This window comes from Symphalangus syndactylus, chromosome 24 (assembly GCF_028878055.3).
Source record: "Symphalangus syndactylus isolate Jambi chromosome 24, NHGRI_mSymSyn1-v2.1_pri, whole genome shotgun sequence".
NCBI classification, from domain to species: domain Eukaryota; kingdom Metazoa; phylum Chordata; class Mammalia; order Primates; family Hylobatidae; genus Symphalangus; species Symphalangus syndactylus.
In genome coordinates, this window is record NC_072446.2 from 57,243,499 (window position 1) to 57,257,262 (window position 13,764).

At 44.1% G+C, this 13,764-nt stretch overlaps 1 protein-coding gene across 2 annotated transcripts in view; it reads left to right on the forward strand.

Moving 5' to 3' along the window:
* Window positions 1–5,009: 5,009 nt before the first annotated feature.
* LOC129474670 (putative uncharacterized protein SCP2D1-AS1) overlaps window positions 5,010–13,764 on the forward strand; it is a 28,994-nt gene continuing 20,239 nt past the window's right edge. Inside the window, exon 1 of one of the 2 annotated variants that reach the window (XM_055266175.2) lies at window positions 5,010–5,194. In XM_055266175.2, the coding sequence (XP_055122150.1) occupies window positions 5,162–5,194 (33 nt within the window). In that variant the 5' untranslated portion in view covers window positions 5,010–5,161. The remainder of the gene's footprint in view (window positions 5,195–13,764) is intronic. The other variant, XM_055266176.2, reaches the window with a different exon arrangement.

Genomic DNA, 13,764 nt, shown 5'->3' on the forward strand with positions numbered 1-13,764 from the left:
TAAACAGTCTATGACTACATGCAACAACATGGAGACTCTCACAGACATAACGTGGAATGTCAGGAAAGTATACCTACTGGAGGACACCATTTGTATAAAGTATACTCTAGCTATCTCTTGCTGTGCAACAAATGACCTGAAAAGTTATTGGCTTTAAACAGCAGCAACATTTTTTTATAAGTCTGCATTTGGGCAAGGCTTAGTAGACGACAACTCATCTCTACTCCACTCTGAGGTACCTGGGAAGATGGGAATGCAGGGGGGTGGAATCATCTGAAAGCTTCTCCTCCTATAGGTGGTAGGCAATGCTGGCTGTCAGCTGAGACCTCAACTGGAGCTGTGGTTGGAACACATCAACTTGGCCTTGCATGTGGCTGGATTCCAAGAGTGATCACCCCAAAAGGATCAGGGAGTCATTGTCTTTTATAACTAAGCCCCAGAAGTCACATGCTATTACTTCTGCTATAGTCCCAGGACCACACATACTCAAAGAGAGGAAACAGAGACAGAGGAATGTCGGCAGCACATTCTCAGGAAAGGAACGACGGAATATATTAGTGCAGAGGTCTTTGGAAAATACACCTGCCATAATGTACACAGCAGGCAACACTAATCTGTGGTTTTAAAAGGCGAGGTAATGGTTACCCTTAGGAAGAGAGTAGTGATTAGAGGGGAGCATGAGAGGGGCTTGGGGGTATTCATAATATTCTGTTTTTTGACCCAGTGCTAGTTCACTTTGTGAAAATTCATCAAGAAGCACATTATGACTTGTGCACTCTATTTATATATGCTATAACCCAATAAAGACTTTTTAAAGAATGGTGGCAATGATATTTTGGCAAAGCTTGGTGGATTCAGTAGGCCCAATAGAAAATTTTCTCAACAATAGCCACAAGTCACGTCCTCTGGGACATGATTTGAGTTGGATGCTAGCTCTCTCCTTGGTAACTTATAACTTGCTGATATGGAGCCAATGGGTTTCTTTTTGTAGAACTAGAGAAAGATTAAAGCCAACTGTGATGGTTAATTTCATGTGTCAAATTGGCTGGGCCACAGTGCCCAGATACATGCTCAAACATTTTGATGTTTCTGTGAGGGTGGTTTTGAATGAGACGAACATTTAAATTGGTGAACTAAAGCATCATCCTGCATAATGTGAGCCTCATCCAGTCAGTTGAAGCCTTGAAATAGAACAAAATACTGACCTCCCTTGAGCAAGAAGCAATCAGCCATGAGAAGGCCTTCAGACTTGTTCTACAGCATTGGCTCTTCCTGGCTCCATGGCAGACTACCTTCAGGCTCAAACTGCAACAATGACTCCTCCCTGGGTCTCCAGCTTGCCAGCCCACCCTGCAGAATTTGGACTTGTCAGCCTCCATAATCATTTGAGCCAATTCTTTTAAAACATAAATAAAATATATATATACATATGCGTAAGTACACACACACACAAATCCTATTGGTTTTGTTTCTCTGGAAAACTTTGACTAATGGACCTGAATTCTTGGTGTCTGTCTTGTATCTTTTCTTATTTAAGCTGAATATCCACTGAATGGTCTATGTCTCTCAGAGAGCCAGTGAAACTTAGCCCAGCCCCAATTTCCACCGCCTTATGAGGCTCTAAAGCTGTCCCTACAGCATCTCTCCATCTCGAACTTTCTTCCAAACACTTCCTTCTCCTTCAATAAGGCCTTACAATTCACACACAATCCCTCACTGGTTCCCATTTTTAAAACATCATTTATCCCAAGTATTTCATGAATTTATTGACTTTATTAATGATTTGAGAGAATAAGAAAGAGTTCTGTATTAGTCAGCTATTGCCACAATGTGCTGCATAACAAATAATCCCAAAGCACAGTATTACACAACAATGAGAATTTATTCTCTGACCACATATCTGTGGGTTGGCTGGGGTTTGGCTAATAGTCTGGACTTGGGTGGACTTTGCACAAGCTGTGGGTTGGGCTTAGGTCTGTTCCATGTGTTTCTTCTTGTCCCTGGTCCTACAAATAGCCAAGGCATGTTCTTGCTATGGTAAAAGTCAGGAGTGCAACAGAGCAAAATCCCCACCCAAGAGCCTTTCAAGCCTCTACCCATGTGATATCTGCTAACACCCCACTGACCAAAACAAGTCACACAGCCAAAGCTAAAGTCAGAGGAAAACACCTCATCACCTTCCCCCACGTCTGGGGCCATGGCAGGGGTGTGGGAGAATTAAGATTAATGATCTGAGCTCCCACAGTGGGGTCTCTTGCCAGTCCCCAGCCTCCCTCTCCTTTCTCTCTTCCGCTTTGCCTCTCTCCAGAACGTCAAGAAAAGCATTCCCTGGCCTCTGCAGAACGGTATCTCTTTCATCAGGCCTGAAGCATTGTTTTATTCTACAAAGCTCAAGGCATCTTCTCAATGAAAGTGAGTCTCTCCCCAGGAAGCTGGCTGAGAAAAGTAATCTGTTCAAAACCTCATGTAGAACAGACAGAGTCCCCTCACAGAGTCTGTGGCCATTATCATGCTGAACCAAAAGAAAAGTAAGCCATCCCCTTTAAGCCCCCAAATCCTTTCTCGGCAAGCTCTGAGGTGGAAGAAGATTAATATTGCATCTCCAGGCTCCTGAGCCACTAAAAATAGAGAATGAACTTCCTCTGGGGAGTTGCCTGGGCCTTTTTCTGAATGCACCTCTGGCCGAAAAACAAATAAAACAAACTCTTTCTAGGGATCTCAGGGACAGCACTTTAATGGAGGAGCAATGAAGAACAAAGCCTCCTATCTGCCAGCGCTAAAGATGATCCCCGGGCAAACTGGGGAAAACAGAGCAGAAAATTAAGCCTTTGCTTGGTCTCCTCTCCCAGGCTCAGTTCTCACCAGTCCAGACCCGCAGCACACCCTGCAAAGAGGTAAGTGTGGTGGAGATCAGCAGAAGCAGAAGAGAGCCTGGACATTAACCCTCCCCAGGGCTGCTTTGATGCTGAGCCATTTTATGCCTAGATGATGAACATAACCCACAGCACTCCTGGGTCTGAATGCTGATATCACTCTCCTCTTGCTCCAGAAAAGCCAATGAATTGTGTTACTTGGTTCAGTTTGGAGGGAAGTGGGGAGTAGAGCAATGTAATCAGTTTACATACAGTCTTTCCAGAAAGATGAAGATAAATCGAGTGTTCAGACACAGGTTACGACTCACGAAGAGGCTGCAGGCTTCTGGGAGGCCGTGATTCTGGGGGATGGCGCAGCTGACCAGCAGGCAGGGATGGTGCTGTGATTTTTGCATTGATTCTAGCTTATACTTTTTTCTGTATCTTAGCAGTTCTGAAGTTGGAATGCATCTTAGTATATATCAAAGCTTCCTTACAACCACTTCCTCTAAGAAGTAGTCATGCCATATAGTTGCCCTTGCCTGTTACATGCATGAATATCAAAAGCACCAGCCTCAAACCCAGCAGAGTGGTATCCGCCATGTGCATGGAAATCCTGGAGCCTCTCCTAATTGGTCTGGGGGTGAGAAGGGAAGATATGCCTTCAGGAGCCCTCCGCAAAGCAGGAATCAGAAGCAGGCTGCAAAACTAGCTTCAGAACCCAGGGCCAATGCTTTTAGTTCGTACATGGATGATAAAAGGCAAACTCATAGAAGGAGAGAGTAGGATGGTGTTTATCAAAGGCTCAGGGATGGGGGTGGATGGAGAAAAGAGAGATGTTGACTAAAAAGTACAACATTCAGCCAGGCAGAGGGTCAAAGCTTTGGTGATCTATTGTACAGCATGATGAGTATAATTAATCATAGCATTGTATATTTCAAAATTGCTTAAAGATTGGGTTTTAAATATTCTTATCACAAAAATTGATAAATACATGAGGTGATAGATATGTTAATTTACTTGATTTTATCATTCTACAATGTAAACACATACCAAAACATCACATTATACCCTATAAATATATGCAATCATTATTCGTTAGTTAAAGATAAAATTAAAGAACAGAATTACCGTACTACCAAGACTCTTCATGGCACTCGGGATGACATTGCCAGCGGAGTGGAGAGACCACAGGCAACAACAATTTGGGAGTCAAAAGTGAATCAGAAAAATCAGGTCCATGTTAAGAAATTTAGAATATATTAACCAATTTTATTTTGCTTATATTTTTCTTTTTATATTCACCCAAGTACTATATTATAAAAATTTTTACCTAATTAAATGTAAAGCCCATTCAAATAAGTTGAAAATAAAATTCTAAAGAAAGTAGGATGCCATAGTTTTCCATTGCAATGCTAGTTCTTCCTTAGTGAGACATAAAATAAAGGTGCATTTGGGATTAGGTTGAGTTAAAGGTCCCAAATCTAATCTCCTGCTTCAATTGCAGTGCCCGATAAAAGGAGCTAGCCACAGGCAGAATGCGGAGCCCCACTGAGTTTGTAGTCAAAGTTCCCACCTTGCTTTGGGGCACGTTCCTTTTCCTCCCCTCTTCAATGAAAAACCGCTTCCCTCAAACATCAAGTGCTGCTGCATTCCTGGCCCAGATCAGTTATCAGGAAGTCTTGTTCTTTTCTTCTCTTTAGGGACAAGTGACATAGAAGGCTCACTTTGGAGAACACGCCTTCTGGGTGGAGGGGGGTGTCGTATTTTCTTTCTTTCTTTTTTTTTTTTTTGAGACGGAGTCTCGCTCTTTCGCCCAGGCCGGACTGCAGTGGCGCGATCTCGGCTCACTGCAAGCTCCACCTCCCGGGTTCACGCCATTCTCCTGCCTCCGCCTCCGGAGTAGCTGGGACTACAAGCGCCCGCCACCACGCCCGGCTAATTTTTTGTGTTTTTAGTAGAGACGGGGTTTCACCGTGTTAGCCAGGATGGTCTCGATCTCCTGACCTCGTGATCCGCCCGCCTCAGCCTCCCAAAGTGCTGGGATTACAGGCATGAGCCACCGCGCCTGGCGGGGGTGTTGTATTTTAACAGTGGGAAAGGAAGGGCCCTCCCGAGGTGAGATTTCAGGCACTGGCGGTTGGAACAGACAAGGGAGAGGGTTCTCACCCTCCACTCCTTGAAGTCTGGCCATTTGGATGGGAGAGGCTGGAGCAGCCAGTGAGGACTCTCAGCACAGTGTGGGCAACCGGATAGGATGGATTTGAATTTATAAAGAACCTGCCTTCCTTCCTTCATGTTCCAAGCAAATGTTCCAGGTATTTAAGCCACATGCTGGGGAGGTAAGTTAGATAAGCTTCATGCTGGAGAGACAGTAGATGGGACACAAATCTGGAAACTACCCATCAACAGTAGAACAGATAAATAAATTGTGGTATATTCATAAAATAAAATATGATACAACTAAGAGGATGAATGAGCCAAAAGATGTGCAACAAATGCGTGAGTGTTACAGAGACAGCGTGTAGCCGAGGAATCCAGACACAAAATCAGGGTGCATGATTTTGTTTATGGGAACAGCAAAAACTGGGGAAACTAAACAATGTTATTTTTAAGGCAGAATTGTGGTTCCCCTAGGTTGGGGGACTAAGTAGGGACAAGAAAGAGGAGAAGGGACATCTGGGGTGCTGGAAGGGATTCTGTTTCTGGGTCTGGAAGTTGGTTTATGAAAATACGGCTGCCTGTAGTTTATGAAACTTCATCAAGATGAACACAGGATGCGTGCACCTTCTGCATTATGGGTGTTATTTGTCAAGAAGAAGTTTGTTAAAAGGAAGATCCTTCCTGTGGATCATATGGGGCAATAAAAGAAAGATCCTTCCCTTCAGGTTGCAGAGATGGGGAAGAAACCCAAACAGGCTGACTACAGGATCTGAGGGAGGATTTTTTAGCTTCCACTTTTATCAGCCTGCTCAAAGCAATGCCCCAAACAAATTATATATTCTATGTCCCTGCAACTTCATGAAATAGGGATCTGCACACACAAAAAGTGTTCCCCTGAGAGCTCCAGGAAATGGGTTTCACACACATCAATCAAGACTGCAAAAGGGGCTAGGCATGGTGGCTCATGCCTGTAATCCCAGCACTTTGGGAGGCCAAAGCAGGTGGATCACCTGAGGCCAGGAGCTCCAGACCAGCCTGGCCAACATGGCGAAACCCCGTCTCTACTAAAAATAAAAAAATTAGCCAGGTGTGGTGGCGGGTACCTGTAATCCCAACTCGGGAGACTGAGGCAGGAGAATTGCTTGAACCTGGGAGGCGGAGGTGGCAGTAAGCCAAGATCGTGCCATTGCACTCCAGCCTGGGCAACAGGGCAAAAAAAAAAAAAAAAAAGGTCTCCACTTCCTTATTAAAGGAAGATTTGAAAGCATGCACACACACACACACACACACACACACACACACACACAAACAGCCTCTAAAGGCCATAATTTGTAGCCTAGGCTGAACCACAGCACTGTGTCAATCATCCCATCTGCCCATTTTTTGGCCTCCGAGCTCTACTCAGCCAGAATTCACCCTATGAGCCCCATTGAGCAGTAAGCAGTTATTTATTCCATCAGTATTGACTGAGCACCTGCCACCATCCAGGCCCTGTGCTAGGTGTTTAATCTGGCAGCAATCATAGGAGGCAGGGAACACGATCCCCATTTTTACAGATGAAAAAGCTGAGATTCAGGGACATCAGAGCACTTATCCAAGGTCACAACCCGGTGGCAAGTGGGGGAGCTGCAATTCACCCCATGCACCATTCCTTGCTAGAAATTGTAGCCTTGATTTTCCAGTTATCTAATACTGCATAATGAGCCACCCCAAAACAGTGGCATAAAACCGGAACAATGATTTGCTCATGGATCTGGGGGTTAACTGGGCTCCATTGGGCAGTTCTTTCTCAGGGATTCCCATGTGTTTGCAGAGACATGCAGTGTCTGTGGCCCTCTCCAGAGATTCCTCGCTGGGAATCCAGGCATCCCTGAGCATCTCCGTCTGGTCTCCCCACATGGGGACCTTGGGGTGTCAGAACTTCTCACAAGGGGCAGAAGTGTGCAAGAAACCAGCAGAAGCCTAGAAAGTCATGCAGTATCACCTCTGCCACATTGTGTTCATCCAGGCAGCCACAATGGCCCACCCCAGCTGAGAGGGAGGGGACCTGGATCCCACCTCTTGATGGGAGGAGTAACAAAGAATTTGCAAATGTTTAAAACCACCAGAACTGATAAATTTGTCACAGTGGATATTGACCACAATGACTGTCTTCACATTTCCACTCTCTTCCTTCACTTCTGATGTGCATTTTAATGCCGTACTTCCTGCTTCTGAGTTTGGCCATGTCACTTGCTCTGGCCTGTGGGATGTTAGCCCAATGATGTGTTTCCCCTCTGCCATCACCATGGGGAAAATGTGCCCAGACCATGCCACTGGTCTAAAGGGGAGTGTCTCAGTTCATTTTCTGTTGCTTATAACAGAATATCTGAAACAGGGTAATTTATAAGAAGTGAAATTTATGTCTTACAGTTCTGGAGGCTGGGAAGTCCAAGGTTCAGAGGTCACATCTGGTGAAATCCTTCTTGCCAGTGGGGACTCTCTGAAGAGTCTTGAGACCATGCAGGACATTACGTGGCAAGGGAGCTGAGCATGCTAGCTCAGGCCTCTCTTCCTCTGCTTATAAAGCCACCAGTTCCACTTCTACAATAACCCATCAATTCATTAATTCATTAACCCATGAATGAGTTAATCTATTTGAAAAGAGAAGAGCCTTCATGACCAGTTCACCTCTTAAATGCCCCACCTCTCATACTGCCACATTGGGGATTGAGTATCCAACACGTGAAATTTGAGGGACACATTCAAACCATAGCAGGGAGGGAAAGGAGATGAGGGACTGAAGGGGCAGGGCCCAGCCAGCCTTAATTAGCAGATCGTCAATCAGACCACAGGTCCATGAGTATAATTCAGTGCTGTGCTTAGCACAACTTATTGCAGAGTTTTGAGATAGCTTGTGACTCAGTGTTGTTGTGGCTCTAAGTAATTTGGACACTGCCACTCAAAAAAGACATTGGAATCCAACTTTAGAGAAAATATTGGGAGATATGAGAAACCTTATAACTAATCATATGTCACAGAGTTGTTCAAGATGAAGAAAATATAAACAGGAGACAATTTTAGATAACAGCCAAGCTGGTCAGTGACATCTCAGAAAGTTTTTCAAGGTTCTGTGCCTATGCACCCCACCAAGTGGACTTCTCCAAAGAGACTCCCACCAAAGCCATAACCAAGTCCTGCCCAGAGCTGTCTGCCTTGAACAGCTTATTAATTCAGCTCATTGTGATGCTTGATTGACAGGGCATGTTTGATGTGCATATGTGTGCAAGTGTGTGTTGAGCTTTATGTGTTGTGTGGGTATGAAAATGGGAGAGCATCTTTGAATGATTCTTTGTAATAAAGAAAAATGGAGCCGGGTGCGGTGGCTCACGCCTGTAATCCCAGCACTTTGGGAGGCCGAGGCGGGCGGATCACAAGGTCAGGAGATCGAGACCATCCTGGCTAACACGGTGAAACCCCGTCTCTACTAAAAGTACAAAAAATTAGCCGGGCATGGTGGTGGGCGCCTGTAATCCCAGCTACTCTGGAGGCTGAGGCAGGAGAATGGCATGAACCCAGGAGGCGGAGCTTGCAGTGAGCCGAAATCGGGCCACTGCACTCCAGCCTGGGCAACTGAGCGAGACTCTGTCTAAAAAAAAAAAAAAAAAAAAAAAAACAAGAAAAATGGAAATTCATCGTATACTGGTCAGTCATCTTGGCTATTTCTTTAAAATAAAAAAGGACAGGGGTGGAGCCAAGATGGCCCAATAGGAACAGCTCCGGTCTCCAGCTCCCAGCCTGAGCGACACAGAAGACGGGTGATTTCTGCATTTCTGTTTGAGGTACCAGTTTCATCTCACTAGGGAGTGCCAAACAGTGGGTGCAGGACAGTTGGTGAAGCGCACTGTGTGCGAGCCCAAGCAGGGCGAGGCATTGCCTCACTCGGGAAGCGCAAGGGGTCAGGGAATTCCCTTTCCTAGTCAAAGAAAGGGGTAACAGACGGCACCTGGAATATCGGGTCAGTCCCACCCTAATACTGCGCTTTTCCAACGGGCCTGGAAAACGGCACACTAGGAGATTGTGTCCCGCACCTGGCTCGGAGGGTCCTATGCCCATGGAGTCTCACTGATTGCTAGCACAGCAGTCTGAGATCAAGCTGCAAGGCGGCAGCAAGGCTGGGGGAGGGGCGCCCGCCATTGCCCAGGCTTGCTTAGGTAAACAAAGCAGCCAGGAAGCTCGAACTGGGTGGAGCCCACCACAGCTCAAGGAGGCCTGCCTGCCTCTGTAGGCTCCACCTCTGGGGGCAGGGCACAGACAAAAAGTCAGCAGGAACCTCCACAGACTTAAATGACCTGTCTGACTGACAGCTTTGAAGAGAGTAGTGGTTCTCCCAGCACGCAGCTGGAGATCTGAGAACAGACAGACTGCCTCCTAAAGTGGGTCCCTCACCCGTGAGCAGCCTAACTGGGAGGCATCCCCCCAGTAGGGACAGTCTGACACCTCACTCGGCCAGGTACTCCTCTGAGACAAAACTTCCAGAGGAACTATCAGACAGCTGAATTTGTGGTCTCACAAAAATCCACTGTTCTGCAGCCACTGCTGCTGACACCCAGCCAAACAGGGTCTGGAGTGGACCTCTAGTAAACTCCAACAGACCTGCAGCTGAGGGTCCTGTCTGGTAGAAGGAAAACTAACAAAGAGAAAGGACATCCACACCAAAAACCCATCTGTACATCACCATCATCAAAGACCAAAAGTAGATAAAACCACAAAGATGGGGAAAAAACAAAGCAGAAAAACTGGAAACTCTAAAAAGCAGAGCACCTCTCCTCCTCCAAAGGAACGCGGTTCCTCACCAGCAACGGAACAAAGCTGGATGGAGGATGACTTTGACGAGTTGAGAGAAGAAGGCTTCAGACGATCAAACTACTCTGAGCTACGGGAGGAAATTCAAAACAATAGCAAAGAAGTTAAAAACTTTGAAAAAAAATTAGAAGAATGGATAACTAGAATAACCAATGGAGAGAAGGGCTTAAAGGAGCTGATGGAGCTGAAAGCCAAGTTTCGAGAACTACGTGAAGATTGCAGAAGCCTCCGTAGCAGATGCGATCAACTGGAAGAAAGGGTATCACTGATGGAAGATGAAATGAATGAAATGAAGCGAGAAGGGAAGTTTAGAGAAAAAAGAATAAAAAGAAATGAACAAAGCCTCCAAGAAATTTGGGACTATGTGAAAAGACCAAACCTACGTCTGATTGGTGTACCTGAAAATGACGGGAAGAATGGAACCAAGTTGGAAAACACTCTGCAAGATATTATCCAGGAGAACTTCCCTAATCTAGCAAGGCAGGCCAACATTCAGATTCAGGAAATACAGAGAACGCCACAAAGATACTCCTCGAGAAGACCAACTCCAAGACACATAATTCTCAGATTCACCAAAGTTGAAATGAAGGAAAAAATGTTAAGGGCAGCCAGAGAGAAAGGTCGGGTTACCCACAAAGGGAAGCCCATGAGACTAACAGCTGATCTCTCGGCAGAAACTCTACAAGCCAGAAGAGAGTGGGGGCCGATATTCAACATTCTTAAAGAAAAGAATTTTCAACCCAGAATTTCCTATCCAGCCAAACTAAGCTTCATAAGTGAAGGAGAAATAAAATACTTTACAGACAAGCAAACACTGAGTGATTTTGTCACCACCAGGCCTGCCCTAAAAGAGCTCCTGAAGGAAGCACTAAACATGGAAAGGAACAACCGGTACCAGCCACTGCAAAAACATGCCAAATTGTAAAGACCGTCGAGGCTGGGAAGAAACTGCATCAACTAACGAGCAAAATAACCAACTAACATAATGACAGGATCAGATTCACACATAACAATATTAACATTAAATGTAAATGGGCTAAATGCTCCAATTAAAAGACACACACTGGCAAACTGGATAAGGAGTCAGGACCCACCAGTGTGCTGTATTCAGGAAACCCATCTCACGTGCAGAGACTCACATAGACTCAAAATAAAGGGAGGGAGGAAGATCTATCAAGCAAATGGAAAACAAAAAAAGGCAGGGGTTGCAATCCTAGTCTCTCATAAAATAGAATTTAAACCAACAAAGATCAAAAGAGACAAAGAAGGCCATTACATAAGGGTAACGGGATCAATTCAACAAGAAGAGCTAACTATCCTAAATATATATGCACCCAACACAGGAGCACCCAGATTCATAAAGCAAGTCCTGAGTGACCTACAAAGGGACTTAAACTCCCACACAATAATAATGGGAGATTTTAACACCCCACTGTCAACATTAGACAGATCAATGAGACAGAAAGTTAACAAGGATATCCAGGAATTGAACTCAGCTCTACACAAAGTGGACCTAATAGACATCTACAGAACTCTCCACCCCAAATCAACAGAATATACATTTTTTTCAGCACCACACCACACCTATTCCAAAATTGACCACATAGTTGGAAGTAAAGCTCTTCTCAGCAAATGTAAAATAACAGAAATTATAACAAACTGTCTCTCAGACCACAGTGCAATCAAACTAGAACTCAGGATTAAGAAACTCACTCAAAACCGCTCAACTACATGGAAACTCAACAACCTGCTCCTGAATGACTACTGGGTACATAATGAAATGAAGGCAGAAATAAAGATGTTCTTTGAAACCAATGAGAACAAAGACACAACATACCAGAATCTCTGGGACACATTCAAAGCAGTGTGTAGAGGGAAATTTATAGCACTAAATGCCCACAAGAGAAAGCAGGAAAGATCCAAAATGGACACCCTAACATCACAATTAAAAGAACTAGAAAAGCAAGAGCAAACACATTCAAAAGCTAGCAGAAGGCGAGAAATAACTAAAATCAGAGCAGAACTGAAGGAAATAGAGACAAAAAACCCTTCAAAAAATTAATGAATCCAGGAGCTGGTTTTTTGAAAAGATCAACAAAATTGATAGACCACCAGCAAGACTAATAAAGAAGAAAAGAGAGAAGAACCAAATAGATGCAATAAAAAATGAAAAAGGGGATATCACCACTGATCCCACAGAAATACAATCTACCATCAGAGAATACTACAAACACCTCTATGCAAATAAACTAGAAAATCTAGAAGAAATGGATAAATTCCTTGACAAATACACCCTCCCAAGACTAAATCAGGAAGAAGTTGAATCTCTGAATAGACCAATAACAGGTTCTGAAATTGTGGCAATAACCAATAGCTTACCAACCAAAAAGAGTCCAGGACCTGATGGATTCACAGCCGAATTCTACCAGAGGTACAAGGAGGAACTGGTACCATTCCTTCTGAAACTATTCCAATTGATAGAAAAAGAGGGAATCCTCCCTAACACATTTGATGAAGCTAGCATCGTCCTGATACCAAAGCCTGGCAGAGACATAACCAAAAAAGAGAATTTCAGACCAATATCCTTGATGAACATTGATGCAAAAATCCTCAGTAAAATACTGGCAAACTGAATCCAGCAGCACATCAAAAAGCTTATCCACCATAATCAAGTGGGCTTCATCCCTGGGATGCAAGGCTCGTTCAACATATGCAAATCAATAAATGTAATCCAGCATATCAACAGAACCAAAGACAAAAACCACATGATTATCTCAATAGATGCAGAAAAGGCCTTTGACAAAATTCAACAACCCTTCATGCTAAAAACTCTCAATAAATTAGGTATTGATGGGAGGTATCTCAAAATAATAAGAGCTATCTACGACAAACCCACAGCCAATATCATACTGCGTGGGCAAAAACTGGAAGCATTCCCTCTGAAAACTGGCACAAGACAGGGATGCCCTCTCTCACCACTCCTATTCAACATAGTGCTGGAAGTTCTGGCCAGAGCAATCAGGCAGGAGAAGGAAATAAAGGGTATTCAATTAGGAAAAGAGGAAGTCAAATTGTCCCTGTTTGCAGATGACATGATTGTATATCTAGAAAACCCCATTGTCTCAGCCCAAAATCTCCTTGAGCTGATTAGCAACTTCAGCAAAGTCTCAGGATACAAAATCAATGTACAAAAATCACAAGCATTCTTGTACACCAATCACAGACAAACAGAGAGCCAAATCATGAGTGAACTCCCATTCACAATTGCTTCAAAGAGAATAAAATACCTAGGAATCCAACTTACAAGGGATGTGAAGGACCTCTTCAAGGAGAACTACAAACCACTGCTCAATGAAATAAAAGAGGATACAAACAAATGGAAGAACATTCCATGCTCATGGGTTGGAAGAATCAATATCGTGAAAATGGCCATACTGCCCAAGGTAGTTTATAGATTCAATGCCATCCCCATCAAGCTACCAATGACTTTCTTCACAGAATTGGAAAAAACTACTTTAAAGTTCATATGGAACCAAAAAAGAGCCCACATCGCCAAGTCAATCCTAAGCCAAAAGAACAAAGCTGGAGACATCACACTACCTGACTTCAAACTATACTACAAGGCTACAGTAAACAAAACAGCATGGTACTGGTACCATAACAGAGACATAGATCAATGGAACAGGACAGAGCCTCAGAAATGATGCCACATATCTACAACTATCTGATCTTTGACAAACCTGACAAAAACAAGAAATGGGGAAAGGATTCCCTATTTAATAAATGGTGCTGGGAAAACTGGCTAGCCATATGTAGAAAGCTGAAACTGGATCCCTTCCTTACACCTTACACAAAAATTAATTCAAGATGGATTAAAGACTTACATGTTAGACCTAAAACCATT